At 39.1% G+C, this 16,680-nt stretch overlaps 1 protein-coding gene across 11 annotated transcripts in view; it reads right to left on the reverse strand.

Moving 5' to 3' along the window:
- DLG2 (discs large MAGUK scaffold protein 2) overlaps nt 1–16,680 on the reverse strand; it is a 982,781-nt gene that overhangs the window by 845,033 nt on the left and 121,068 nt on the right. For all 11 annotated transcript variants that reach the window (XM_071432840.1, XM_071432845.1, XM_071432843.1 and 8 more), the window contains exon 4: nt 14,594–14,736. In XM_071432840.1, the coding sequence (XP_071288941.1) occupies nt 14,594–14,736 (143 nt within the window). The remainder of the gene's footprint in view (nt 1–14,593; nt 14,737–16,680) is intronic.

Raw genomic sequence — 16,680 nt, forward strand, 5'->3', positions numbered from 1 at the left:
TCATGACCTCAATGCTGGATGACAATCTTTCATTGCCCAATGGGGAGATGGCAGAAAACTGTATTTTGTATGCGGATCCAAGAACTATTAACATTAGCCATTTACCAAGGTTATTAGAAAGTTATGGACTGTACAGGGGTTTGGGCTTCTGTGAGCACAAAAGCGTAAGGGCTACTGAGAATTAAATAAATTTCACTGCCAACTGCAGTTGACACTGAGAAAAGGTGCAGATGCCTATGTACCAGGCAATGCGAAGAATTGCAGGGAGGAAGTCTCCTACTCTGTGTAATGCCCCTTCCATGCATACTACCATGCACGGTCCATATGGATCCTGGACCAGGAATCCTTCAGAGATACCAGCTTGAGCTGACCTGAGAAATAGTGCCCTTATCACAGCTCACTGACACTGAGGTCCATATGGCACTATCAGAAGGGAAACCCTGAATGAGGCAATAAATCCAGTCTAAAAACTGTCTGACTGCAACAACTGACACTAAAGGTCTCTGCAACTCTCTGCATTTGCAATCTGCCCATGTGCTTAGGTAAGACTTTCTCCTTTTGCTGGTATGTATCTGTCATTGAGGAGGCTGGCTTGGGTAAACTTGGAAGAATGCCAGATGAAAAATTTGAAAATACTTTAACTGTTGATGAATATTTGCTTGAAACATCCCAAATCACCTTTATGACCATTACTGTACAACCACACCTCTCATTAGCAGAAGCTCAAATTCCAATCCTCGTTTTACTCAGAAGCCTTATAACAACTTGGATGCTTATTAATGCAAACAGAACACAGCTCTGCATGCTATTCTGTATATTTAGCTGTCCTGCTTTCAGCTGGCACAGAGTTAATTTTCTTCCTAGAAGCTGGTACAGGGCTGTGTTGTGGATTTAGGATGAGAATAAAGTTGATAAGACACTGATGTTTTAGTTGTTGCTAAGCAGTGTTTACACTAAGCCAAGGACTTTTCTCACACCAGCCCACCAGCGAGAAGGCTGGAGGAGCACAAGAACCTGGGAGGAGGCAACCGGGACAGCAGACCCCAAGTGTTTCAAAGGATATCCCATACCATATGGCACCATGCTCAGTATGTAAGCCAGGGGGAAAGCTGGCCACAGGTCACTGCTCAGGCACTGACTGGTCACTGGTCAGTAGATGGAAGGTGTAACTTGTTTTGTATATTCAAAATCTTTATTATTGTTGTTATTACTATTTTCCCTTCAATTTCTGTCTGTCAAAAAGCTTTGTCTAAAATCAGAAGTTTTGCTTTTTTTTCCCCAATTCTTTCCTCCACCCCACTGAGAAGGGGTGAATGAGGAAGGGGCTGTGTGATGTTTAGGTACCTGACAGGTTAAACCATGACAGCAACCCCCATCTTGACAACCTATTGCATTATTACCACCACCAGGTTAATACCACATTTCACTAGCTTATAAACAAAGCTGATGCCAGGCAAGATCACTTTCTGGACACATTTCTCTGCAGTACTTAGTCAAACAGGGGTCACTAGAGACAGCCCTAAAAGAGATGGTGGATTCTAATATTGCGCTTTTAAAGGCTGTGGGCAAAAATCTACTTTCTACTATTAAGAAAAATACCTGTAATCAGCTATGTAATTTCATGGTTTGGGAACATCCCCATATCTGTTTTCTTAGCTATAGTTAACTAAGAATATTCTTTTGAATATCTGTGACCAACATCCTGATGCTACTTCACAAAGGCAATCCAAGCCCTCATTTTCTTTTGGCTGAACAGCAGCAAAGCCCTGTGAAGCCAGGCACAAAGATTGGTTTTCCAAGATCATTGCAACTTGAGCATTCCTTTCTGTTCAGCATTGAGCAGGGATGCCAGATCAGTCCTCCCCTCTGTGTGAGGACTATCCATAGAACAGACCACCAATATAAGGAGGGGTTTGGTCCCATTCCAAGGGTAAGGTGATCACAAATTGCAACCAAAGAGTAATATATGATGATTCTAAACCTCAAAAGTAACAAAATTGTCCACCCTGAGTGCAGAGATATCTGAATATCAGGCACATTCCCTAGATGGGGAAAAAAACAAGGAATCCAAAAAATAAATTGATATTACATTAAGAAGCAGCATTAATGAATACACTTATGACTGCAGAAGATAGACTGTTTCAGCATCCTGAATAGTGAAACATCTAATTACAGGCTTGCTGCTGACCTAGCAAAGATACCGCTGGGTGTGCCGTAAGCATTTTCTGTCCAAAAAAGTACAAGATATCTCAAAAAAAGAATTCTGATTACATAAGTAAAGGCATATGTCTGTCATGAATCTTCCTACTGCTCAGGAAGACACAAAGTTATCAGCTTTGTTACCTATGCTTTTCTACAAACTGGCACAACAACAAAAAATGTGTCAGAGACGACACCAGCTTGGTGCAATGATTGACCTGAAATCTCTCAAGGGATCCATTCACTTCCTCTTGTAATTAGCAAATTTACACAGATTAAACTTGTTTTAGGGGTTCATTAAAACAACAATAATTTAAAAGTTACCATTGTTTTGTTTACACCAGAGTTTCAAAAGCCACCTTCTGAGAAAATGGACTTCAAATCCGCTATGTCTGTTACTGCTAATTCCATTTTTTCCAGCTTGCACAAGAGCTCTTTGACTTGCCTCTTCTCAGAAAGAGACACCATGACTACTTGGAAGTGCTGAGCTAAAATAAATAAATAAATAAATACACACACACAGAGTGACAGGGCACAGCATTTCTGAAAACCAGGCAGGCTCTGCACAGCATTTCTGAAAACCAGGTAGCCTCCACACTTCTGGAAAGAATTGGAGGGCCTGGGAAAATGTCATCATTTGGGTTTGTCCTTTCAGAAAAGAAATGTTATACAGCTACAGCAGTGAATTGAACACCACTATTTGGGCTATAACTGTTGAGCAACAAGGCTGTCCTCATGTCAGAAAAGCCCAAGAAGCCACACATATCAGCTGAGGTGCAGCCAGAATGCTGAATCCACTCAAAGGCACAGAGATCCATTTGCAGCTTCAATCATTTTTCCCCACAGGTACTGTGCAAGTCTGTGCAAGCTGATGGAAGTGTGAGATCCAGCTAAGGTGACATTTTTTAGACATAAGATATTTGAACTATATTAAAAATTCCATTTCAGAACTCATCTGTCAAACTAGTTTTCTGGGTTGGGGGTGTGGGAGGAAATAGGCACCACACAGAGACATTAGCCAATACCCAGCACAAGAGGTGTTTTGGGTTAATACATGAAGGTTCTGCTCTATTACACTGTCCATTTCAGTTCAAGACAAGAGAAACTGAAGAAACAAGAGCAAACAGTGGGACAATATTGATCAAGAGGAGGAGAATATTGTAGCAGGAATTCTTGCTATGACTGCAACCACCTCCTCTTTCAGGAGAAAACAGAGTTTTGAAGATGAAATGAGATAGTTACATAGCTTTCTCTGAAAAGCTTCTGTGCACAGGGGGTGACAATACCAGGAAAGTTCCTCACTGAACATGTCATGAAGAGCTGAAGAAGCATATGTGGAAGTCAAGAGTTAGTAAGGCACAGGAGTAGACATGCAGAGAGATGACAGACCTTAGGAATAAGACAAAGTGGTAATTGATGGTAGAAGGGTGGAAGTTAACAGAGGTTTACAACAGCAAGGCAAATATGGTTAAAGAAATTAGCTCAGAAAGCGATCTCTATGAAAAGACCATCTGTTTGGATAGGTAAATGGATGAAGATTACATAGGGAAAAGAAACATACTCCTAAAGGCTCTTTTCAACAAGGAGGAGAGTGACAAAGGGTGAAATTCACTCCTTTGTAGTACACAAAGCTCTAGACTAGTGCTTAATTCACAATCCAGCTAAATATTATAATGGCAAACAAGCAGTAAATTGTGTCATCTCTAAACCTGGTGCAGCTTTCACAATAACCCATGGCAGATTAAAGTGGTATGAGTGAGGCTCAAGGAGAAGCAAACGTGTAAAATGTACAAGCTGAAAACACATAACATCCCATGTTTCAGTACTTGTCTAGTATTTGTAACCGTACTATAAAAAAAACCCAAACAACTGTGGAGATAAGTTATGTTTTCAAGTTGACAGCTTCCCTTTAATTTACCAGGTTGTTACTCTGGGGATTGTATTTACGATTTGCTAAAACCTGAAAGTATCTGTTCCAGATTATAAAAAAACTAAACAAAAGAGGCTGGATATTTTCTCTTTCATATACATTTATCTTACTAAGCAAAGCTACATTCATCTATCCAAGAAGTCATTCCCAGGGTGACCTTTATGTGATCCAGAAGTCTTGGGGTGATATCATTCTTTATTCTTGGGAACTATTTAAGAAGCATTTTAATAAAGAAGTATTGGTAGACGGCAGAAATATATAATGGACTCTTAAACCTCCCTATGGAGACTTGTGTCCTTTGCACATGGAGGGCAGTGAATTCTCTTGCTTAGTTGCTCAGATTGGTGAAGAATCAGAGTTAATAAATGTGTGAGACAAATTGTTCTGAAATATTTTTAGAATGAATCTTAAGTAGAGTACATTTGTCCCTGAATATCAATTTTACAGAACTCTTACAGCTTTATAGGACTAAGAAGTATACTTTAGCAGCTGATGTACTTGTTTTTGCAGGTAGCTAAAATATAACTTCTCAGAGTCTTATTAGAAACAATTATATCACAAACTGTTCAGAGGAACTGCTTGCTAGCTTGTGGAAGAAGCTTCATGGGACATTCTGATATTTTTATGTTTGTAATTTTTTCAGACTAATCTGGTATTCCCTTGCTGAAACATATAATGGTTTAGGAAAATTATTTTAGAAAAAATACATTAAAATTGCAAGAGTTGTTAAGTGATATTTTCAAACTAGATCTATCATTTTTGACCTTGATAGACAGAAGTGGAATTTACACAATAGTCTGACCTCAATGCTTATCATAACAGAGACTCACTGCTTAATTAACAGTTTGGCTCATTCTGTATGCTGGTTGATACTCAGGCACATTTTCATTGGGGAAAATTATTGTTGCTGGTCCCTTGCAGCTGTTCTGGCCTGCTCCCAATCCTTTGCAGATGTAATAACAAATCACAGATCAAAAAACTGCCTGGAGGTTGTTTGATAGGCATATTATATAAATGTGAAAAAAAAATAAACCCAAATAAACCTGTTGTGGGGGATGTGACTCTTTCATCGATGCTGATCTGGTTTAATTTAATATCAAGATCCCAGATCCATCCCACTAATGTCAGTAGAAAACCATTATTAATAAAACAATCAGATCTCCCTGTCAAAAAGGACATATGAAACCAGTGAGTCCTCTAGACCCTCATGCAGGGCACACCAACAAGATAGTGATGTTAAACTAAAATCATAGAATCATAAAATATCTTCAGCTGGAAGGGACCCGCAGCAGTTATCGAATCCAATTCCCGGCCCTGCACAAGACAGCCCCCAGAGTCACACCATGTTCCTTAAGGTCTTGTCCAAACACTTCTTGAACTCTGTCAGGCTTGGTGCCTGGGAAGTGACCACTTTCCTGGGGAGCTTGTTCCAGCACCCAGCCACCCTCTGGGTGAAGAATCTCTTCCTAATATCCAACCTAAACCTCCCCACACAAAACTTTAGGCCATTCCCTTGGGTGCAATTGCTGGTTACCAAGACAAGAGGTCTGTGCATCCCCTTTGAGGAAGTTGCAGACTGCAATGAACTCTCCTCTCAGCCTCCTCTTCTCCAGGCTGAACGGACCAAGTGCCCTCAGCCACTCTTCATATGGCTTCCCCTCAGGACCCTTTGCCATCCTCATGGCCCTCCTTTGGACAGTCTCTAATAGCTTTATATCTTTCTTATACTCTGGTGCCCAAAACTGCACTCAAGGTGAGGCTGCCTCAGTGCAGAGCAGAGCAGGACAATCCCCTCCCTTACCCGGCTGGCCATGCTGTGTCTTGATGCCCCCCAGGACATGCTTGGCTCTCCTGACTGATGGCAAAAGCAGAATGATGTCTAGTTCCTAGCCTTGTCCATGGGACAGAAATTATCTGTTTAGATAGTGGCATGGTATGTATGTTGTCCTACTCTCAGCATCACAAGAGCATTTCTGTCCACAGGATGACCCTATTCTGCATAGATACAACTTGGTTTAAAATGGAAACATTGGCCTGACCATATTAAAACACATTCAGAAACAATTCTAAAATGACATTTAACAGACGCTCTGGCACTCAAGTTATTGACAAGCTACAGAACAAATAACAAATTTATAAATAGAGACCCAGCATGGATAGCCAGTATGGGCAAGGCATTTAGCTGCAGCGAGTAATAAATAAGGGTTTTCATAACACAGTGACTTTGCAGTTATCCATTTCTAAACATTAGTCAACCCAGTTGAGAAGAAAAGGAAAGTGTATAAAATAATCTCTTCAAGTAAAGAAAAACTTAATAGTGCATTAAAAAAATTAAATTACAAAGCTACTGTATATTAAATAATAATAATAAAAAACCTAACAAACATGGAGCTAAGCTTCAGCATTGTTGTTCAATAATTACCTAGTAAGGGTTGTTACACATCCTTGGGTGCAAAAGGAAAATGACTAGTGAAACAAACACCAAGATGTCACTTATACTGTACCCCTTAAAAAGACTGCTGCTGTCTTGAAGGAGAACTTAGTGCCAAATAGAATTACTTGGGAATTGGCTCTGGCACAAAATCAACCCACAGACACAAATTGCATTTGATCAGATAAATGTATACTATAGTGCTAAATCTAGTGAAGAAACAGATGCATAAAACTCAATGTTTTGAACCCTTCTAATGAAACATTATGGTTGATCATACCTAATGACTCTTGCATATTAAGTATAATCACTTAAACAGAATCAAATGTGGCTCCTGGGACTAAATCAAGCCATACAAATTAAGTTGTACCCAGTTGCAAACAAAGAAAACAAACAAAATTCCAGAGAAGAGACTGAATTTTCATAGGCACACGTAGAAGGGGCTGCAGTTCCATGTTTTTTAGACAAGCTGTTAGTGTGAAACAGATTAATGGTTTGTTAATTGCTTCAGGCAGAAGATTTTAAAGTAAGGGTTTTACTACTGGAACTTTTAACAAGCCAGCACTTAGAGGACAGAGAAGTAATTACAGTGTTTATAATACTGGGTACAAGGATAGAAAGCATTCCTGGAGCAAACAGATATAAGAAGATTCATTTTGCATGATGCAATTAAATGTATTTGCAAAACAAGCCTCTAAACATAAGAAATGCATGAAACAACAGGAATTAAATGATGAACTGGACTCTTTGGGGACCATGTCAAAGCAATGATCCCACACTGTGCTGAATGAAGATTGTGCATATGAGATCAGGGTGTGATGACCAAACTTGCACAGCAGCTACAAATGATTATCATTCAATATGGCAGAAGTATCTACACCAAATGCCCTATAAGTAAATAGTCTTTTCATGCAATGACACAGGAACAGGCAGACCTTCAGCTGCCAGATTTATATGTAAGTGCAACAGCAGAGCGTTCTTTTCCTTCACCTCAGCTTTCTATACAGATAAAGGTCAAAACACTGCTGACCAGAAATAAGCAACACTGAAGACCAAATTAAAGACTAGAGAGGTTAAGACAAAGCATAAATTTATGTCTTTTAATGACTGCATGGAGCTGAGCTTCAGGCTTCAGGCAGTGTTTCTATTGTCATACTAAAGATCCACTCCATTTTTGGTTTATCAGATGGATTCCTTCATCTAGGTGATTTTTTTGTACTCCATTATTGTATTTTCTAAACATCTCAGGGTTTCAATTGTATCTATCTACACAATGCTTGGGGGAGAGACATCCTTTAGCTACTGACTGCTTTTTGCAATGCAGAGAGTCCTCTTAGGGAAGAAAGCTTTTTACCAGGCCAGTGACCATTTGCTAAGATGAGGAGCTGGGCTCAGACCTGCATACCTGTTCTCAGGCTGCAGGAACCCACTAATACTGCTGCACAGACAGCAGAGATACCTTTCCCCAGACTTACCTGGAACTGGGAAGAGAGAGGGCACTTCTCAAAGCAGTGGAAGACCTGAATTTAAACCACTTTCAGCTCAATCCCTATCTCACATTTTCTAGGGGTGAAAAGAAATAAGCCTTCTTTTTCCAACAGGGACAATTTAAGAGCCATAATTTCAGGAAAATGCTTTCAAGCTGTGAATGCTTGTCTTATAAACCTTGGTCCAAAGAAGTAATGAGGCTCTTTGGCAGAGGTGAAATTACAAACAAATCCTGTCTTCATGATTTCCAGCAGCAGATTGGGCACATCCCCAGTCAGCTGCGGTGAATACCACACTGAATGTTTATAAAATAGGGTAAGGCTGAATTTCCCAGCACTGAACACTTTCTGTACTTCTAGTTCAAACAAATTCAGATTAGACTTGCAAAACAGCTAAAGCACCCAATATAAGGCTTGGTCTTTTCTGACTCTTTACTGAGCATCTGCTCCTGGCCCCCAAGGGAAGCCAGGTACCAGGCTACATGGACAGATAACTATTGCTTGGTTTAAGTCAATGCAGATGCTTTATTAATGCAACTTGCAATGACTCAGCTTGAAAGCATTCAAGATACTCAGAAACTCTGGAGGCACGTGATCTTTGTAGTGTCACATCTACACTACACAGTTCTCTAAGTAGGCACCTGGCATTTGTTTGTCTCAAAATGTGCTTGTCTGGACCATACCAACCAGCCCAATGTCTAAGAACTGTCAGAATCCACAAAATCCATGTTTCTGGCATACCTTCACAACCTGCTCATTTAGGTGAACTCCAGCTACACTTCCCCCCCCCATGTGTCACCAACCCTCCCACTGAATGCAACATCCCGCATCCCCTAAATGCAGTTTGAGAGAAATGAACATACGGCTCCCTGGGACATGGTGGGCATTTGAAGTTCTTAATTTTTTGTGTTAAATCCTCCCCCTCCCAGATTTAAATATAAGTATGGTGACAATGGGGAGGTGGAAAAGAATGAAGAGAAAACAGGGATAAGGGCTTTGCTTTTATGACTTTTCAACACTGGTGTTTGAGCACTTGCTGGGGAGGGTTCCACCCTTCGGTATGCAAAAGAAGACAAAACAGCCTAGACTTTAATACTTGTCAGAGCAGTAATAGCTATAAACTCTAAGTTGCAAAGCCATGTGTCAGTATTCTCTTCCAATAAATATTTAATTATTCCACACAAATGGGCAACATCCCAACAAGAAAAAGCTAAATAATACCTGCCAGCACAATTCTTAGTGCACTTTTATGGGTGAGAAGTACTATCAGCTCCCCTCTGGTCAAGAAAGGACCTGTATCCTGGAAAGATGGATTTCCACATCTTCAGAAAACACCTTTGCCAAATAGCTACTTCATAAGGAAAATGCACCAGCAGTGCCTTTATGCCTGTTATGAGAGACATCTAGCTATGGTCTTATTTACAGAATAGAGATCATGATTCCGAACTCTTAATCAGGATAAGGCATCGACATCTTGATGAGGCAGATTTTAAGGGAATGACACCTTGTCCCATATTTGGAATTCATTACTTGTTAGTTCATAGGTGTATTCTGTGTTTTGTGGACTTTAATCCTGAACTGTTTCTGCCCATGCAGTGCCCCACACTACATGGTCCGTAACTCCCATCTCCATATGGTGAGATTCCTCAGACAATGTAACTCTCAGTTCCCTTTCATGACTTAGTTATTAAGTTCTCTTCTCAGACTTTACATACAGTCCTTCAGGAAGTACACAGAACAGTAAGAAACAAAAACCTGCTGCTCCCAAATCCTGAATTAGTATTTTCATTAATACATAAATCTTGCAAAGTAGTCTCCAGAATTTTTTTTAATATAGTTGGTGATATAGTGCCTGTGCTGTCAACACTAATTGCTTTTCACAGTGCCTCAAGGATTTCTGTTTTGGAAACTAAAATATTTCATACCTCCAACTATAGCTCCTTTGAAAAGACTCTAAGACAACTAAATATTTACTATCCCAAAAGACAAGATTTCTCATTACAGCCTAGCATTTGTTGTTACAGGGGCATGTAAAACATTGAGCTCGGGGATCCCTGTCATGAGAAGGATGTGAATCTGTTGGAGCAGGTCCAGAAGAGGCCAAGAAGATGATCAGAGGGCTGTAGCACCTCTCCTATGAAAACAGGTTGAGAGAGTTGGGGTTGTGCAGCCTGGAGATGAGAAGGTTCCAGAGAGACCTCACTGAGGACTTTCAGTACCTAAAGGGGGCTACAAGAAATTTGGAGAGGGACTACTTACACAAGCATGTAGTGACAGGACAAGGGGTGATGGCTTTACATTGAGAGAGATTAAGTTTAGATTGAATATTATGAGAAAGTTCCTCACGATGAGGATGGTGAGATCCTGGAACCCAGGAAAGCTGTGGTTGCCCCAACCTGAGAGTGTTCAAGGCCAATTTGGAGGTGGCTTTAGAAACCTGGTCTACTGGAACACATCCCTGCCCATGGCAAGGGGAGCTGGCACTAGATGATCTTTAAGGTTTCTTCCAGCCCAAACCATTCTGCAATACTGAATAATTCTGTGATGTGCTTAAGTGCTTTCTGGAACAGGACTGAATAAAAGGCTATCCACATCTACTGCTATTTGAACAAAATCCAAGGGGTTCTAATTCTCCTTAGAGAAACTCCAGTTTGTCATAAGGAAAGACCTTCCATCAGTGAGGAAATAAGTTACCTGCAGAAATAGTTGACTTTCCACTGCGGGAGGTTTTATAAAACAGACTAGGCAAACATGTCAGGAACAGCTCAAATGCGGTTGATCTGCCCCCAGGCAAGAGAATGGACAACAGCAGTATTTTAGTCCTTCTCAAGATTTATATTCTAGAGTTCCTACATCATAATGAACATGTTGGACTTAATTTAGTGCCCAATATGTCAAATTTCCTGCTTTCTATCTGAATATATGAAACAAAAAAAGCCTTTGCAAATAGAACCTAATAAACATTTCTAGTGAATCTGAACATGGCCCAAAACCTGTTTCATTGATTCTGAAATGATCGACTAACTTAAGCTGATTTTGTCAAGCTGCATTTACAGGACGGAAAGCAACATGGATAAATTAACACAAAAACCACATTCATATGGGTCCTTCTTTCTTCCTTTTCACTAACACCCACCCACTTGAATTATTTTGGTCTATGATATTTAGAGCTCTGCCAGATACATTGACACATATATTTAGTCTCTATAGAGGGAAAAATGCAATAATAATGTGATGACAAGAAATACTGCATTTTTCATCTGCAAACATTGAAGTCACTGTTTACTCAGACGACCAACAAAGCTGTTAATCATGAAGTGAAAAGCAAGGATGTGGTGTTTAAATACATAGGCCATACCTAAACATTTATCAATTTCATGTACACTAGAGTATCCTTCAGGATTAAAACATAAACAGCACAGAATTTATCTAGAATCATGCAAGTTAAAAAAAAAAAGGAGGAAAAAACCCCAAACCAGTAACTACACTAAAACCCCAACACTTTTGTTAATTCCACTGTCCGTAGCCATGGGATCCTACATGGAGGCATGCACACAAAAAATTTGGATGTGACTGGTTCTGACACATACAGTGAGCTCTTATATTCCACTGACTTTTCACTTGCTTTTACAAAGGCCATTCAAAATTTAAGTCTCTGAGTCTGGGAGACACCTCTCTTCTCAGGCACTCTCTGAGAATGATAGGAGATTATAGGATGGGTTGTGATCCTTTCATGTCCATTTAAAGAGATGAAGATCCAGCCCCAATATGCTGTAAGATCTGGCACCAGTTTGCTAAAAAGCAGTATGGTAATCACAGATGCAAGGTGGCAAATTTGTACAGTATTGCAAACAACCAAACATCTTTTCTCTTATCTAAAAATCTGCACTTTCAGAAAAGCAAGTACATAAATACAAAGCAGGGTTCACAGGACACTTGTCCTGGACAGTAAAAGCTGTTTTCCAAAGGAAAGTAACAATTATCAATTATCAACTATTAAGACAGAAAAAGGACCAATTTATATAGAAAAAATTATATACAGACAGCCAAGGAAAGTTTTGAGGGGAAGGCATGAAAGGGGGATGGCCTCTGGATTGACTGATTATCCTTGGGCTTAGAGTGCTGCATCCAGCTCTGGGGTTCTCAGCACTGCAAGGACATTGACCTGCTGGAGCACATCCAGAGGAGGTCACAAAGATCCCCAGGGGGATGGAACACTTCTCTGGTGAGGAAAGCTAAGAGAATTGGGATTGTTCAGTGTGGAGAGCAGAAGGCTTGGGAGTGACCTAACTGCAGCCTTCCAGTACGTGATAGGAGCCTAGAAGAAAGGTGGAGAGCAAGTTTTGGCAAGGACATGTAGTGATAAGACAAGGGAATGGCTTTAAAGTGAAAGATGGGAGGTTTAGATTAGATATAAGGAAGAAATTCTTTTCTGTGAGGGTGGGGAGACACTGGAATAGGTTGTCCAGAAAAGTTGTGGATGCCCCAACCCTGGAAATGTTCAAGGTCAAGTTGGATGGGGCTCTGAGCAACCTGCTCTAGTGGAAGGCATCCCTGCCCATGGGATTAGATGATCTTTAAGGTTCTTTCCAACAAAAACCATTCCATAAGTCTATGACTTTACAAAAGAAGGGAGGCCTTTTCTTTCCAAATTTGGGACATGTAATTGAGGATGGAAAAGGAAGTAAAAAACAATCATTTCCCATGAGGCATGGACCATGAATAAGAATTTATGCGATATATTAGATTATTTGATTATATTTTCATATGGTAATTTTTCATAGAAAGCAAAGGGCTATCTTGGATTTGTACAGCAGCTTGTACATCTAGCTTGCACTAATCTGACTTGGAACTGCTGATAGTATGTTGGGTTGTCATAAGGAAAAAAACAAAAACCTACATTTCCAGCCTCTTTTGCCTGCATTGGACCTTTAAAATATATATGACTTTTTAAGGGACTAAACTTTTTGCTCTCCCATTACCCTGATGAAATTTATGGAGAGACTGCAAATTTGCAAATCACACCCTGGACTCTGACTGTCAGCACCCTGCCTTGGAAAGGCTATTCCAGTTTTTACGCTATGGTTTTCTATTGTTTTCCTTTAAATTAGAACATTTTTTTCATAAAATGAGAAACATTTGGAGTTGGCCCTGTATCTATTATCCTCAGCATAGAATACAGAGTTCAAATTCCCCTGTACAGGAAGAGCAGCACACCTCTCAGATAGCAATGAGTTTAAGGAAGATGGGGTTGGGAGTCAAATATTTTGATGAGGCTGGAATAAAAAGAGAGTCTGTCCACTGTCTTCATCAGATGTTCCAAGAGATAACAGGAATACACTTTCACCATTTTAAAGCATAAAGATTTATGCTTTAAAATATATTTAAAAAAGAAAGACAGATATTAGCTGTCTATGCCTTCAAACTGTGACTCAAATGTTAAATCATTCATGGGATATATCCTACATTAGTGTTAAGACTTATTTGTTCTGATTTCACTCAAAATCAGAACACTTGTTCTCATTAATTCTACAAGCTTCTTTTGCTAATTAATTTTACAATAAATTTCTTCATTTCTTCTGAGTTTTGTTCTAGCCACCTAGAATAATTCTGATTTATCTTTTTAAAGAATCACATCTAAAATGGCATGTAGAGCTACAATTTCTGTCTGAGTTTTACATTGTTAAAAAGGGAGAAAGCTCTTAAAAATAGTCATGCCTATGGAAAAGTTCTTGCCAACAACTTTTAAAACTTGAAATGCCTTACTTATCATGACAACAATGAAAATATTTATACATTTCCCTCATCTTTTATTCTGGACTGGAGATTTGCAATTTGTAGTCCATGCTCACCCTATTTGTGTTTCCCTGTTTAAGAACACAGCAATGCATTGCTTGCTTCTGTGGGATTTGTTTTCATCTTTAAAGTATGAATGTGGGTGGAGGCAAGTAGGTTAGATTTCTAATATATTTAATAATAATCTGGAAGCTGGCAAAAGCAGATTAGAGCTGGGGGTGACAAAGAAAGGTTTTGAATTCTTCCACTGGTTACAGGAGAAAAGCAAATGTGTGCAACCTTCTTCTATGTATCTGTTCCTCATGCAGAGACTATTTTGGTTGATCTCAGTGAACATGGACTATAGAAAAGTTCAGCCCAATGTCAATTGCAGAAACTTGAAAAGTCATATTAAATTTTTTACACAGGATGTAATCACTGGAATATTAATAACCTCAGCAGTCATCAGCAAGTAGAAAATATATATTCTCTTTTGGGGGGTAATCAGACATCAAGTATCAGATAAAGTACACTAAGAATGAGAAAATGAAAGTTTTCTACTTTCACTTTGACAGATGGGAATTGAAAGGATAAATAAGTCTGCAATATAATCAAGCTCAGAGTGATAAGACTGTGTGTACATATATCCTCCACACCCTAATCTAATTAATTAACCCATCCTTTCAGTCTTATACACCATTGCATGGCTTTTCTCAGGTTTGAGGCATCACACCCATTACATATATTTTAATTCTTAATCTGTTAAATTACCTCCTGTTTTTTCTGCAGATTTTCATGGTCTGTAGCAGATGTTGTCTTCTCCCATTTCTCTGCAACTTGATTGGCTTCTTCTATTTTTTGCTCATAGCTTTTCTGGGAATTTAGCAGTGTCACTTCATAAAACTCTTGAATATCTGTTTGTAAAGAGGAACAAGTAAAATACATTATTTGCCATACTGGCTTTGACTCTCTGGTGTTTTCCTTTGACACATACTTACACATTATCATCCTAATGATAAACACATACTATGTTTTTAGTAAAAAGCACCAATATACAAGACTTTAGAAAAAAACTATAGACATATTTTCTAAAATTTCTATGAGATTCTTGAGTCATATTCTCATTTTAAAGAGGTCTGTAGGAAAAAAAATAAAAATGTAAAGGAATAACATTATAAGAAGAGATTCAAAGAACATGTTACAGGCACACCTGAAGAATATAGGCAGAACAGACCCTTTTACAGGGAGAAGTCACAGATTGCTTTAAGCAGTACCCTAGAAATTTGCAAATGTAAAATACCTTAAGAGAAACTTGATTACACCCATCCAAGGCACCTGAATCACTCTCAGCCTTATCTGCAGGTACATTTGGCATTTTTTTCAAGTGGGGTACAGATCTTGAAGGAAGACTTTGTGGATTCACCACTTCAGTCTGCTGCCATTCAGAAGTGGCTGGGTAATGTTTGGTTTCAACCAAGAATAAGCAACAAGCTAGGTCTTAAAATATCCGGTTCAGATGTTTCTATCACATTTATTTCTACGGAGTATGATCAGATACACAAGATCCAGCAGTGAAAGTAATTTCATTGAAACCTGTGAACATAATGACTTAAGGAGAGGGGGGAAAAAGTGTTCCCTTCCTTGGGCAAGAAGTTTGCAGTCAGATAGTCACACACAAAAGGTGTCAAATTGTCTAGTAGAGATAATTGACTTAACAAAGAACAAATAAACTTCACATTATTTGATTTATTAACAGTGGACTTTCTCCTGGTAAAGAAAGAAAGATTGGATCTACCTGGATACTTCTTGGGGCCTCAAAGATAAAGCTTTTTATAGGGTTTCTGCTTGTCCTCACATTCAGTCTCTGGCCGGATATCAGAAGACTCTCTTCCCTCTCTTTAGGAACAGCTAATGTTGAACTTTTCTTCTAACTCCTTTTACAACTTTCCAGCTTATTATGTATTCTATTTGTCATGTACAATGAGAAAAAAAGAATCACAGAATCATTAAGGTTTGAAAATACCTCAAAGATAAAGCAGCCCAACCTTCAACTAAATGCCACCATGCCCACTAAACCATATCATGTAGTGCCACATCTACTCATTTTCTGAACACCTCTTCGGTTACTGCACCACTTTCCTGGGCAGCCTGTTCCAATGCTTGAATCCTTCCAGTGAAGAAATTTTTCCTCATATCCAACCTGAAACTGCCTTCGCAAAACTTGAGGCCATTTCTCTGTGTCCTGTTGCTGGTCACCTAGGAAAAGAGGCTGATCCCCACCTTGCCATACCAACTTTTATTTCACCCATATTTTTGTTAGAATTTATCTTTCATATTACTACAAACATTTAATTCCACATTAAAATTAAAACCTGTTTTTAAAACAAAAAGCTACAGGACAGTAGCAATGAGAAAAAGTTTCTCCATTCCCAATACAGGGAAGTTTTTACAGTTGGTTTGAATGCTCCTAGAACAATTGAAACAGTTGTAATATATGGTTCAATGCCAGGTCAATTTGTATTGCAACAGCAAATAAAATATATCAGGCTAATATGTAATTATCTCTAGATAAATACTTTGCAGAAATAATCCAGAAATTGCCCTCTGGCAGTGGCATTCAGCTGGCATCATTGACACTGTCAGGGTATTAATTGGGTTGACAGTATTCAGTCAAGGAACAGTAGAACAGTGGTTTTGCCCTAACTTTAAAGCCTATCTTGCCATCGTGTTTTCATTAAAAATGATGTGTGAGCCACATTTGCATGTGTATGCACATGTGCAAAATAAATATTAAAACCTCAGTCTCTTTGTAAAGGTCTTTATCTATTCTGAGGGGGCATGGGTTGCTTTTGCTGGAA

Source organism: Agelaius tricolor, unplaced genomic scaffold (assembly GCF_023055355.1).
Source record: "Agelaius tricolor isolate 1412-34295 unplaced genomic scaffold, bAgeTri1.0.p SCAF_9, whole genome shotgun sequence".
Lineage (NCBI taxonomy): Eukaryota > Metazoa > Chordata > Aves > Passeriformes > Icteridae > Agelaius > Agelaius tricolor.